The 14,165-nt window shown below is 42.1% G+C and overlaps 1 protein-coding gene and 1 non-coding gene across 2 annotated transcripts in view; both read right to left on the bottom strand.

The window, feature by feature from the left end:
- SLC17A8 (solute carrier family 17 member 8) overlaps positions 1 to 14,165 on the bottom strand; it is a 66,152-nt gene that overhangs the window by 19,405 nt on the left and 32,582 nt on the right. The window contains exons 3-8 of the mRNA XM_008004371.3: positions 11,865 to 11,983; positions 9,496 to 9,610; positions 6,625 to 6,712; positions 1,143 to 1,229; positions 521 to 660; positions 253 to 402 (exon numbers count right to left, since the gene is read on the bottom strand). Coding sequence (XP_008002562.3) covers positions 253 to 402; positions 521 to 660; positions 1,143 to 1,229; positions 6,625 to 6,712; positions 9,496 to 9,610; positions 11,865 to 11,983 — 699 coding nt within the window. The remainder of the gene's footprint in view (positions 1 to 252; positions 403 to 520; positions 661 to 1,142; positions 1,230 to 6,624; positions 6,713 to 9,495; positions 9,611 to 11,864; positions 11,984 to 14,165) is intronic.
- LOC119624084 (small nucleolar RNA U13) lies at positions 750 to 855 on the bottom strand. The gene has a single exon (XR_005240172.2). It is a non-coding gene; the product is annotated as a small nucleolar RNA U13 (small nucleolar RNA).

The raw sequence follows: 14,165 nt of genomic DNA, 5'->3' as shown, positions 1-14,165 counted from the left end.
AACACTTTAAGATTGGGTAAAACGTAAATCTTTAAAGCAGCTTAATACGACTCTGATCCTTGCTAAGAAGAAATTAAACAGCTATGCATACTATGCATAGAATGTATAACTTGTCTGACAGCCGGGCTATTAGGTGTCACAGAACTGTTATGAATTATGATCAGCAATTTAATTATTTTATCATACAAAGTTATTCTCTGTAGAATCAAAAGATTTAAAGTTCAAGAATATTTGGAGCATCTGTATGTTTACCTTACTTATTGCAAATCCAAAGACCTCTTCAAAATAAGCAGGCTGACTTATAAGGAGCAAATAAAAGGTCCAGCTTCTGCAAAAATTTGCCACAATGATTGCATAAACCGGCAAAGATGTGAAAAATCTTTTCCATGGGGTACTAAATTTCTAGGGAGTAAAAAATACCGTGAGATTTTTTAGTAAAGATATTGACATTTTTTCTGTAAATAGGCAACACAATCACTCATGAAAAGAGGTAAGTCTTCATCTGACTTTTTATACTTACACTGAGACTAACCACGCTGGCCCCCTCTCCTATGCTTGTCTCTATGTAGGTCTTCTCCTCATTGGATATTGTTGGATGAGCTGCTGGGCACTCATAGGCCTGCAACAGCCAAAACATGTACCAAATAATCCCAAACATACCTGCAGTTAAAAAAGAAAAGGCTGGGTTATATGGTCTCATTTTCTTCCATTTCTAAATTTTTCAATTTTTACCATATATATTTTTTGCATGTAAAATGGGTAATGTGCCAATGTTGTAACAAGGTTTGAGGGACTCAAACATCTCACACATGCATGTGAACACTCAACTATCACGTTTATGAACTACAAAAGGATCTTTACAATATTTCCAAATGGCAGTATGTTCAGCTAGGGGAAAGTATTTTGTTGTTGTTAACAACAACAACTTGTTGTTAACTGGTATTTAAAGAAAGACAATGTTCTGCTTATTTTTTTAGGTCAACTTTAAACATTAATCGAATCATAGATAAAGTATTCCATTTATACAATAAACTTGTTTTAGTAATCTCTATTTTGATGTAATGAACTCTGAGCCAAACCCATATGCAGTAAAATATCATCTTTATGAGTCACATGTGAACTTGTGAAGTCAAATCACTCACCATAAATATAAAAGACAGAGGACCATCCAATGTACTGCACCAACACCCCAGCCAGGGGCATGGCAACCACTGCCCCTGCATAGGAACCTGGAACAAAGAAAAGATTGAGGCAATCTGACCAATCATCACACAAGCCTTTTCAGCTCATTTAGAATTCATGTGGTAAAGTCAGGAATGAATCCAACTGAGCAGGAGTCAGACTGTCTCCGCGCAGAGAGACAGGCAAACTCCCAGTGTGCCTTAGAATGGGGCTTCCAAGAGAGGAAGGTCACCAACATGCCCTTTAACTCCATCCAGGGACCACACAGGATTTAGACAAAGGTTGATCCAGCACCACAGTTTGGAATTACATGAGAGAATGGAATCAGAAGATGAAAAAAATCTAAGAGAAATTTTGAAAATTCAACCAGGCACAATATTGGATGCTAAAAAGAACAAGCAAAGGAACATACAAAATTTGCTTAGGAAGACTGGGAGGATTCTCATCCAGATCTTTAAATGACGGACATTAAATTATTTAAAAGATCATGATTTTTAAAGTCTTGATTAAAAAAACAAAAAGGAGAGGGTTGCCAGGCACGGTGGCTCATGCCTGTAATCCTAACACTTTGGGAGGCTGAGGCGGGCAGATCACTTGAGGCCAGGAGTTCAAGACCAGCCTGGTCAACATAGCAAAACCCCATCTCTACTAAAAATACAAAAAATTAGCCTGGCATGGTGGCACATGCCTGTAATCCCAGCTACTTGGAAGGCTGAGGCACGGGAATCACTTGAACCCGGGAGGCGGAGGTTGCAGTGAGCCAAGATCTCACCACTGCACTCCAGCCTGGGTGACAGAGCAAGACAGTGTCTCAAGAAAAAAAAAAAAGGTGAGGGGTGAACAATTAAATTCCAGATGGCAAGAGGGCTGTTGTCTCCATTCAGCTCCTGAATGAGTACATTTTTACATGTATTTATTACTTTGTAAAACTTAAGCTTGCAAATGCTTACCTGTGTGTGAATGTTTATCTTGTCTAGACAAGAAAATTGTGACTAGAGGCAGTGACCTGACCTCTGCTATCCTCTGGACATCTGGTAGGGAAACTTGAGCCCTGTGACCTCCCATTATTGGGAGTTATTAGCTGAAAGGAAAAGTTACTCTCTGAAACTCCCCCTGGGCTGTAAATGAAAAAACTCTTGCTTCAGAAGAAGTGAGTGGTGAAAGGAAATTCTGTATCCCAGAATTCAATGCTAAGGAAGATCTTTAGGAAATGGGAGGTTGGGGATCTTCCAGAGAAGTAGATTAAATCCGATCTTTCCAAGGTGGGCCTGACCCTCAGTGAAAGGCCCAGTCTGAGATTTGGAATCTGAACATCTTGACACCTGAGGAAGTCAAGAGACTCATTTTTCTCAGAGGTAAGATGGGAATGAAATATCCATCTCAAGGGGCTGTTTTAAGGTTCAAATAAACTATGTATGTGAAGATGCTTTGTAAGCTATAAAGGGTTACACAAATGCCAGCTATTACCGCTATTATCATGTACAGAATGACAACACACTCAAAAAACAAACAATCTCAGGGTTCCTCAAACCAATAAGGTGAGCACTCCAGGCATGTGTTGAGAATGGGCTGCAGGTTTGACTCTGCTGTGCATGGAGATAGGGTGGCCTTTGTCCCCAGGCCAAATACCCTGGGAGGTGGGGTGGGTGAGTCTGGTTTAGGTAATGCAAAAGAATACCTGTGGCAGGAGCAGGTAGAGAATAACCCCTACCAACTAAGATGCACTGAGTGCTTTCTGGGCGCCTAGTATCATGCTAAGTATTCTGTACCTATGACTTTGTTTAACTCTCCTTCAACTTGACAAGGTAGGTACCAAGATGACCTCCATTTTATAAGGAGAAAGGCTGGGGGAGGGGAGGTGGATTGCCTGAGGTCACACAGGTAGAGGAGATGACAAGTCACTGGATAGGGGCCCAGGTCTGTGGAACCCCAAAGCCCTTACTCTTATTTAATCTTTCAGTTATGCCTCCTTCACTCAAAATCACCTGATAATTCCCCTTACATAGTAAGAAGCGTTCTTTCATTGGGGAAACTTTACAATGTGATATGGCCTGGCTCTGTGTCCCTACCCAAATCACATCTCAAATTGTAATCCCCATGTGTTGAGGGAAGAACCTGGTGGGAGGTGACTGGGTCATGGGGACAGATTTCCCCCATGCTGTTCTTATGACAGTGAGTGAGATCTTATGAGATCTGATGGTTTAAAAGTGTGGCACTTCCCCTTCTCTCTCTTTCTCTCCTGCCACCATGTAAGACGTGCCTTGCCTCCCCTTTTGCCTCCTGCCATGATTGTAAGTTTCCTGACGCCTCCCCAGCCACGCAGAACCATGAGTTGATTAAACCTTTCTTTTATAAATTACCCAGTCTCAGGTGGTTCTTTATAGCTGTGTGAAAACAGACTAATACACAATGTGACCTAAACTACCCTTCTTTTCTATCAGAAAAAAATCTTCCTCATCCTTTTAGACACCCTCCAATGTCAGTTCCTATTAGACACAGCCCCTTGAGCAGACAACAGGGCACTCAGCCCTTAGTGCAGCTGCCCCTTGCTGCTCCCAGACTACCCTGGGGAGCAGACTGCAGCTCAGTCCCCTGGGCCTCAGATGATTGTTGAATGATATGTGGAGAAGGGAAGAACGGAACTGGGGGTGAGAAAGAGGTCCCGGTTCTGCCCTCACTAGCTGCAAGAATTTAAATCTTTTTTCCCTCGCTCAGCCTTAGTTTGCTCCACTATAAAACAATGGGTTGTAACTGGGTGTATTAGTCTGATTTCATGCAGCTGATAAAGACAAACCCAAGTCTGAGCAATTTACAAAAGAAAGAGGTTTAACTGGACTTACAGTTCCACATGGTGGGGGAGGCCTCACAATCATGGCAGAAGGCAAAGAAGAGCAAGTCACATCTTACGTGGATGGCGACAGGCAGTGAGAGAGCTTGTGCAGAGAAACTTCCGTTTTTAAAACCATCAGATCTCATGAGACCCACTGACTATCACAAGAAAAGCACGGAAAAGGCCTACCACCATGATTCAATCACCTCCCACCAGGTTCCTCTCATAACACATGGGAATTATGGGAGCTACAAGACGAGATCTGGGTGGGGACACAGCCAAACCATATCAGTGGATGTTTTCTAGAATCCCTTCTAACTCCAATATCTTTTGAGATTAAGAATTGATTCGCTCCAAGACTGGGTTTCCTTCTTTAACATTTTCCTTAGGTTGTTCTTTGAAACCAAGGCCACACCTTAGCTGGGACATGTAATGAAGCTTGTGTCCTTGATCAGGTAACTTTCCTTGAGAGTCAAACCATTTCTTAAATCAACCCTATTAGGGCTATAAAAACACACTAAGAATGGGGAGTGGCTGCTAGTCATTCTCATTTTGCTGGCAAATCAAAACGAAAGGTCTTACAAATAAGCCATCCAAAGAAAGTAAGGTCAAGGATCTAACAAGTCACAAGGCCAGCTAGGGTGGAGTCTTATCCTCTTCTAGAGTTGGTGTAAGCACAGTAGTGGGATGGAGATGCTCTTAAACTGCAAATGAGCAGATGAAGATGGTTTCTAAGGACAAGAGACACTAAAGATGTAAAGACATCAAGGCTGAGCATGCAATTCCCAACTAGGCACAAAGTAGGCATATCGGTGAATACCTCACACCACATTTTCAAGATTACTTTATTATTATTTCAAGGAGGTAAAAGGCCAGCAGGAAGAGGAAAATTAAAACATATGCAGAAATAAATAGAAAGCGATATTTCTCCCTTTAGCAAAGAATATCATCTTAGGAAAGGTGTGCTAGCTTCAAAAGCAGACAGACCTAAGCTGTAATTCACACTGCTTAGGCTACATGGTGACTTCCGTGGTCTAAGGTTTTTGTTGTTGTGGGGTTTTTTTGTTTTGTTTTTTGTTTGTTTGTTTGTTTTGTTTTGTTTTTTTGAGACAGGGTCTTACTCTGTCACCTAGGCTGGAGTACAATGGTGTGATCTCGGCTCACTGCAACCTCCGCTTCCGGACTCAAGCCTTGGCCTCCTGAGTAGCTGGGACCACAGGCATGGGCCACTGCACCCAGTTAATTTTTTGTATTTTTGGTAGAGATGGGGTTTCATCATGTTGTCCAGGTTGGTCTCAAACTCCTAGGCTCAAGCAATCTGCCACCTCAGCCTCCCAAAGTGCTGGGATTGCAGGTGCGAGACACCTTGCCTGGCTGGTCTAAGGTACTTTTACCTTCATGGGCCCCTTCCCTCAACACATTTACCACTGTGTTGATGGCAGCAGCATGTGCTGTTGTTGTTCTGTTGTTGATTGGTACCTAGGGACCCAGCCACACCTAGAGAGGCCAGTCCCACTGGGGTAGCTTGGAGATGGGCAACCTCAGCAAGGTGAAGTTTGGAGAAGCAGGAATTGAAGTCACATACTAGCTGGGGACTACTCATTTACTTTCAGATGAGATGGATGGTCTCTACTTCTTATTATCTGAGATATGATGACAAAAATTAATTTAAATGTCTATATGACAATGTGTGCGTGGTAGGAGTGTGAAATAAGGAAAGCTCCAGATCAAAAGTCAGGTGTCGTACTAGCTCCATGATCTTGGGCAAGTCACTGAACTTTAGTTTCATATAAAAAGAAGAGGCGTGGGATGCTTGATGATCCCATCTTTCCACTTTTGTCCTTAGCAAATGTCATTTGCTGGCTAATCCAACAACCACTTCCAACCCTTTCTCCCTTCCCCTTCACTCCTGAAGAGGCTGGTGAAGCTAGGTATCTGCTTGCCTAGACTCCTCTGCAGTTAGTAAAGCATATGACACAGTTAGGGCCAAATAAATTAAAGTGGAAGGTTGGTAAGGGGCTTTGGGAAAGCTTTTGTTTTCCTGATGAAAGGGACAGATGGAATAAGCACAGGAGTAAATAAAAAGCTATCTCTGAGGATAGCAGAGTAGAAAGTCAGAACATGCCTAGGCCCTGGATGGATTTTTGAACGGCAGAACCAACACTAACAACCACTCACCTTTAGAATACTGTTATGTAAAATAAATAGACTCATTTTAAGGCCCTTAGTAGGGTTTTCAGTTACTTGAAGTCAAAAAAGCATTCCATTTCTTTTTTCTTTTTAGAGACAAGGTCTCACTCTGTCACTCAGGCTGGAGTGCTGTGGCCATCATAGCTTACTACAGCCTCAACCTCCCAGGCTCAAGCAGTCCTCCTGCCTCAGCCTCCCTAGTAGCTAGGATCCCAGGTACACACTCCCACGCTCGGCTAATTTTTTTTTTTTTTTTAAAGACAAAGTCTCACTATATTGCCCAGGCTGGTCTCGAACTCCTGGGCTCCAGTGATCTTCCTGCCTCGGCCTCCCTAAAGTGCTGAGATTACAGGTGTGAGCCACCGCATGAACCGAAAAAATGCATTCGTAAATAAACTTTGTTATTATTCTAATATACCCACCACAAAAAGAGGTTGTGGCTAGTCGGCTTCTCTCCAAAGGTGGTGCCCACTTACTCCACATCCCATGGCAGGCTGGGTAGGTCACACCCTGGCAGAAGAGTTGAAAATAGATTAGTTGATTTGACTCTAGTTTCTGCTTGTGTTTAAAATATGGATGCTGCTTCTTCACACAGGCTACAATCTAAAAGCCCAATTTATAGACACTGTTGTAGGTTGAATATTTGTGTCCCCACCAAATTCCTGTGTTAAAACCTAATTCCCAATGTGATGGTATTTGGAGATGGACCTTTGGGAAGTGACTAGGTAAAAAATGAATGAGATTAGTGCCTTATAAAAGAAACTCCAGAGAGCTCCCTCATTGCTTCTGCCTTGAGTAGACAAAGAGAAGGTAGTTGTTTATGAACCAGGAAACTGGCCTTCCCAAGTCACTGATCTGCCAGCACCTTGATCTTTGACTCCCCAGCCTCCAGAACTGTAAGAAATACATTTCTAGGCCAGGAGCAGTGGCTCATGCCTATAATCCCAGCACTTTGAGAGGCCGAGCTGGGTGGATCACTTGAGGCCAGGAGTTCAAGACCAGCATAGCCAACATGATGAAACTCCATCTTTACTAAAAATACAAAAACTAGTTGGGCATAATGGTGCATGCTTGTTGCAACTCCTTGGGAGGCTGAGGCACAAGAATCGCTTGAACCCAGGAGGCAGAGGTTGCAGCGAGCTGAGATTGCAGCATTGCACTTCAGCCTGGGCAACAGAGTGAGACTGTCAAAAAAATAAAAATAAAAAAATAAAAATAAAAAAAGCCAGGCACAGGCACAGTGGCTTATGCTTGTAATCCCAGCAGTTTGGGAGGCTGAGGTGGGTGGATCACTTGAGGTCAGGGGTTCGAGACCAGCCTGGCCAACATGGCGAAATCCTGTCTCTACCAAAAATACAAAAATTAGCCGGGTATAGTGGCATGTGCCCGTAATCCCAGCTATGCAGGAGGCTGAAGCAGAAGAATCGCTTGAACCTGGGAGGCAGAGGTTGCAGTGAGCTGAGATTGCACCACTGCATTCCAGCCTTGGTGACACAGTGAGACTCTGTCTCAAAAAAATAACTAAAAAATAAAAATAAAAGAAAATTATTTTGTTTATAACCTACCTAGTTTACGGTATCCCATAGAAGCCCAAATGGACTAAGACAGACACTAAACAGCATGATTCAGCTATTTTTGACTACAGTACAGATGCTGAAATTCAAATACAGTTCACATGTAAGCATGGTAGAAGATGGGGGAAAGGTCTTTATATTTATATTTCATATTATCATAGACTATCAGTGTAGGAAGAGCCTTCCACAGTCAGCTGGTCCATCCTCTCATTTCAAGATACAGAACCTGAGGCTCAGGGCTATTAAGTGACTAAAATTTAGTCTTCATGGACGCTAATATCGCGTTCTTTCCACCACACGGGTACATCCCAAAGTGTAATATATGTCCCTCTAGTGGGACTAGAGTTGGATTTGAAATGATAAAACAACTTACATTCTTAATTATAACACATATATGCTAGTATGTATATTACAATTAATCTATATATAATTAAATTTTTATATAATTATACTATATATATGTGTGTGTATATATATGCTTTGAAAAAGATGTAACTAGTGGCTGGGTGTGGTGGCTCACGCCTATAATCCCAGCACTTTGGGAGGCAGAGGTGGGTAGACCACCTGAGGTCAGGAGTTCGAGACCAGCCTGGCCGACATGGTGAAACCCCATCTCTACTAAAAATACAAAAAAATTGGTTGGTGTGGTGGCTGGCACCTGTAGTCCCAGCTACTCGAGAGACTGAGGTAGGAGAATCGCTTGAATCCGGGAGGCGGATGTTGCAGTGAGCCAACGTCACGCCACTGCACTCCAGCCTGGATGACAGAGCGGGACTCTATCTCAAAGGAAAAAAAAAAAGGAAAAGATGTAACTAGCACATCAAACCCATGATTTCAAAGATGTTGTTGCTTAGAATAATAGGTATCTTTGGTTTTTTGTTTTTTGTTTTAAATGAGTCGATCTAGGGGAAAACAATAGGCAAATAATAGTACAAGCTGTACATGGGCATAACAAAGTGATGAAGGTCAGAGGTGAATGACTGTGTTTGGGAAACACTGTTGTATATCGGGGGTTGGCAAACTATGGGCCAATTGGTTCACCATCTGTTTTTGTGTAGCCCACAAGCTAAGAATATTTTTTACATTTTTAAATGGTGAGAAAAAAATCAAAAGAAGAATAATATTTAATGGCACACAACAATCATATGAAATTCAAATTTCAGTTTGTAAAATGCTTATTGGAACATAACCATGCCCATTTGTTTCTAGCTTGTTTCTGCCTGCTTTTGCACTACAGCAACAGTGTTGAGTAGGTGCAACAGACACCGTATGGCCTGCAAAGTTCAAAATATTTACCTTCTGGCTCCATATCATGGTGCCTCCCTCATTGAATTAAATCTCTGCATCAGACTACACCCTTGAAAATGTACAGATTTATTAATGAATCCACTTAAATTGCTTTAGTGGAATGAGCCTTTGCTATGTGAACTGTAGGTTTGGGCTTCAGTTTCACTATCCATTAAAATGAAGAGGGTCGGGTTAGATTATCCCTAAGATCATTATGGAAGGGTCCTTTATTATTCCTAAATGTAAAACCATGCAAGTCATTTGAATTACAATTCTTGAAATTTTAGCCATTACCAGAGAATGGAAATAGTAGGAAAAGGAAGAAAATATAGAAAAACACTGAGTAAAGGGAGTTTTCTTCAGAAGCTGAATTTTCTAAAGGACTAGGCTGTCTCTAGCAACATCAAAAACTGTAAGGAAAGTATCTCCTACCTCCACTAGACCTTGCAGAATTCTGACACACATGACGCATCCGTAATGCACTCTGGCTGCAGAGGGAATGAACATGTTCAGAGTCGATGTTAAGAAGATGGCAGCTCCAAAGACCCTGAGGGACCAAAGCACCGTGTTATTCGGCAGGCCGGCTGATGGATGTGGTACTTCAGCTAAGCACCAGAAACAAACCTAACAGTTCATGAAAGATCCCTGTGGAAATCCCTGTGGAAAGATCATGCCTGTAATCCCGGCACTTTGGGAGGCTGAGGTGGGTGGATCACCTGAGGTCAGGAGTTTGAGACCAGCCTGGCCAACATGGGGAAACCCCATCTCTACTAAAAACACAAAAAATTAGCCGGGTGTGGTGGCTGGCACCTGTAATTTGGGGAAATAGATGTGTTAGGGTCTAGTGTGCCCCAAGCTAGATTCTTGGGCTTCTTTGATTCCCAAGCTCTGGCCCCTGGACCAACTATGAACAAATTTTTGGCAGTACAGGGATGTCCTGCCTGGATGACGTCCTGAAAAGTTGGAGATTGGCCAGGTTCAGGTAAGCTTGCTAGAGACCTACCATCCTGCCTGGTTCCCCCTGACCGACCTTTTCTGACTGTTACTGTATGTTTGAGGTTGTTTCCTGCTTCCCAGAGCTGCTCTCAGTTTACCAGAAGGAAACACTGTCTATCCAAGAAGCATTGTATGTCCTGGGACCAGAAGCACAAAACAGGTTGTGTACCTGTCTTAGCTCCCATTCCCTGACCAGCCCAGTGTACCCTGGGAAAAGAGAGCAAGCAGCATTTTCTTCCCCTCTCACATATGTTAATGATGTTTCCACATTTTTTATGTGCTGGGAAATTAGATTATGTGTGATTTTTTTTCAAAGCAGAGGTGTAAGCAGTAACCCAGGAAACCATAGCAACCAATATTTTATCACTTTTTAAAAAGAATACAATAGGTAAGTAGCAATAAATAAAAGACATAAATTAGACAAGAACCTAAATAAATACATGCTTATTCATATTGAGATCTTATGGTAGTGGCTTCCAATTTTTTTACCTTAACCCGTAAACAAAATATATTTTATATTGCAACCCAGTTCACACTCATACATACAAATGTAACTGAAACAAGTTTCAAAAACCAATATTTACCCTTTTGTGCAATGTATTCAGATATTTTCTATTCTGTTTTATTCTATTTGATTATCTTTTCTTCTATTTCTCTCTTTCTTTTTAAAAAATGCTCGTTGGTAAATCATCATATTGTTTTCACAACTATCTAATGAGTTGTGCTTTAGAATTTGAAAAAAACATTTTTAAAAAATGTAATGCACTTCATGAAATCCATTTATGGAAAGTCATATGGGAAATAAAATTGGAAGGGACCTGGAGAGATTTAGTTCACTCCTTTTCTAATACATGATACACTCTACAACATCTCCCCCAAGTGGCCATCCTCCTCTGCTTGAATACCTCCAGTGACAGAGAACTCACTGCTTCTTGAGACAGCTCACTCTGTTCTTGGATACTTTTAATTGCTCAAACACCCACTACAGAGTCTCAAGAACATCAGAGACCCATCTTGCAGTCTAGAGGCAAGCCCCCACCACTCATCTGAGAAAACCTTTTCTGGGTGATATTAACATAAGATTACAGAATGTCACTGGTCAAGGAGAACTGAAATACAATTTAGTCCAATGTTTCATTTCACAGATGAAGAAACTGAGGCCCAGTGAGGGAAGGAAAGTGACTCAATAGAGGTCACCCAGTGATCCAGTTAAGGGCCAGAAACCTCTCCTGACTCAGAGTTGATTGCTCTTTTTACCACATAATCACTTGAAGAATTGCAAGGTAAATTTAATTGGATGAAAAATGAAATAAAAAGAGACTCTTGACTGGGTGCTGGTGGCTCACGCCTGTAATCCCAGTACTTTGGGAGGCTAAGGCGGGTGGATCACTTGAGGTCAGGAGTTTGAGACCAGCCTGGCCAACACGGTGAAACCTCGTCTCTACCAAAAATACAAAAATTAGATGGGTGCAGTGGTGCACACTTGTAATCCCAACTGTTCAGGAGGCTAAAGAACCAGAATTGCTTGAATGCCGAGTGGGGTGGGGGAGGGGGTGGGGCAGAGGTTGCAGTGAGCCAAGATCACACCACTGCACTCCAGCCTGGGTGACAGAGTGAGACACCGTCTCAAAAATAAAAATAAATTAAGAGAAGGGTCATTTGGGATCAGTATCTGTGAGTTACATCTATCCAGATGGCTCCTATTTTTCATTCTGCACCCCCAAATTGAGAGCTAGCTATGCAGAATTCATAGGTACAAAGCCACATTTCATTGGTTTGTATCATGTTATATCAATTTATCTTACCTGTTAGCAGCAAACTTGTTTGAAATGAAACCACCTGGAATTTGTGTCATAATATAGCCCCAGAAAAAAGATCCATGGATAAGGCCCACTGTTTCTGGATCCCAGTTAAACTGTGCCGTCTGGAAATGAGAAATCAGATATAGTTGTGTTTCTTAGAAAAAGGCTGACAACCATTTTTCACCAATGAGCCTACACAATAATAACCTCATGAGGTCTTTCTTTTTTCATTTATTCAACACATGTTTATGGAGGGCATCTTACATACTTGGGGTATAGCAGCAAGCAAAAGTTCTAGGCCAGGCATAGTGATGCGTGCCTGTAGTCCCAGTTATTTAGGAGGCTGAGGTGGGAGGATGGCTTGAGCCCAGGAGGTCGAGGCTGCAGTGAGCCAAGATAGTGCCAATGCACTCCAGACTGGGCAACAGAGTGAAACCCTGTCTTAAAAAACAAAACCGGCTGGGTGTGGTGGCTCATGCCTGTAATCCCAGCACTTTGGGAGGCTGAGGCAGGCGGATCATGAGGTCAGGAGATCGAGACCATCCTGGCTAACATGGTGAAACCCCATCTCTACTAAAAATACAAAAAAAAAAGAAAGAAAGAAATTAGCCGGGCATGGTGGCGGGTGCCTGTAGTCCCAGCTACTCAGGAGGCTAAGGATGAATGGTGTGAATATGGGAGACGGAACTTGCAGTGAGCCGAGATCGCACCACTGCACTCCAGCTTGGGCGACAGAGCGAGACTCCATCTCAAAAACAAACAAACAAACAAACAAAAACAACAAAGTCCCTTCCCTCATAATTTCACCTTCTGATAAGAGAATATGTACAAATTTAAACATATATGTATTTATAGTAATGGTCATGGTGACTCACACCTGTAATCCCAATGCTTTGGAAGGCCTAGGCAGGAGGATTACTTGAGGTCAGGAGCTCAAGACCAGCCTGGGCAATGCAGCGAGACGCCATCTCTACAAAAAATTAAAAATCTAGCCAGCTAGGCCAGGTGCAATGGCTCACACTTGTAATCCCGAACTCTGGGAGATAGAGGCGAGCAGATCACCTGAGGTCAGGAGTTCGAGACCAGCCTAGCCAACATGGTGAAATCCCATCTCTACTGAAAATACAAAAATCAACTGGGTGTGGTGGCAGGTGCCTGTAATCCCAGCTACTTGGGAGGCTGAGGCAGGAGAATCGCTTGAACCCAAGAGGCGGAAGTTATAGTGAGCCAAGATCACACCACTACACTCCAGCCTGGGTGAGACAGAGAGACTCCATCTCAAAAAATAAATAAATATATATATATACACACACAAATCTAGCCAGGTATGGTAGTGCGTGCCTGTAGTCCTAACTACTCAGGAGGCTGAGGTAGGAGGATCCCTGGAACCCAGGAGTTGGTCAAGGTTAAGGTAAGCTATAAACACACAATTGTACTCCAGTGTGATTGACAGAGCAAGACCCTGTCTCTAAAAATACATATATCTAACGTGTGTGTATATATAATATACATAATGTGTGTATATATGTGTATATATACACTATATATACATACATATACATATATATACACATACATATACATATACAGATATATGTATATATGTATATGTATGTATATACATATACACACACATACACAGAGAAAACACAAAATAGCAATGAATGCTAAGGAGAAAATAAAATAGTTTGTGAAGAAAGCAAAAAATGGGGTTTTGTGGGGGCTACTAAGTTATTTGCTACATTATTCAGATGCCAGTTTAGTGACAGCACAAAGAGAATTAGAGTCTTAAGTCTCTCATTTCTTAATGAGGACAATAAAGCCCATTCTACCTGCCCATAGGATGTGTGGGGATAAATGGCGTGAATATTTCCAGTGGGTTATCTCTCGGCTTAGAGATTTTGCATGTAGCAGATTAGGATAGTGACCGGCACACAGTGTAGACTCAATAAATGTTAACAGTTATTACTGTTACAATGCTGATGGCAATGGCAACAACACAACCTTCCACAACTCTTAGGCCATTGAAAATGAAAATGTGATTCTCTAGGACTGGAATCCCTTTCCTCATGTTCTTTCCCAGGTAAAGTAACATTCTTTTTAGACTCATTGTAAATGGTCCTTCCTCGGAGGAAGCTTCCTGAATCCCCAAAATTGAAATGGTCCCTTTTTCCTGGGCTTGTCTTCAGTGAATGGACATCCACATGTGAATTTCCCACACGGGGCACCAAGAAACTCTAAGATAGCAGCCATGTCCTATTTGACTTATAGTCTCAGTACCTAAATCAAATGCCTGGGAACATA

Source organism: Chlorocebus sabaeus, chromosome 11 (genome assembly GCF_047675955.1).
Source record: "Chlorocebus sabaeus isolate Y175 chromosome 11, mChlSab1.0.hap1, whole genome shotgun sequence".
NCBI lineage: Eukaryota > Metazoa > Chordata > Mammalia > Primates > Cercopithecidae > Chlorocebus > Chlorocebus sabaeus.
This window is presented reverse-complemented; position numbering and strand designations above follow the sequence as displayed.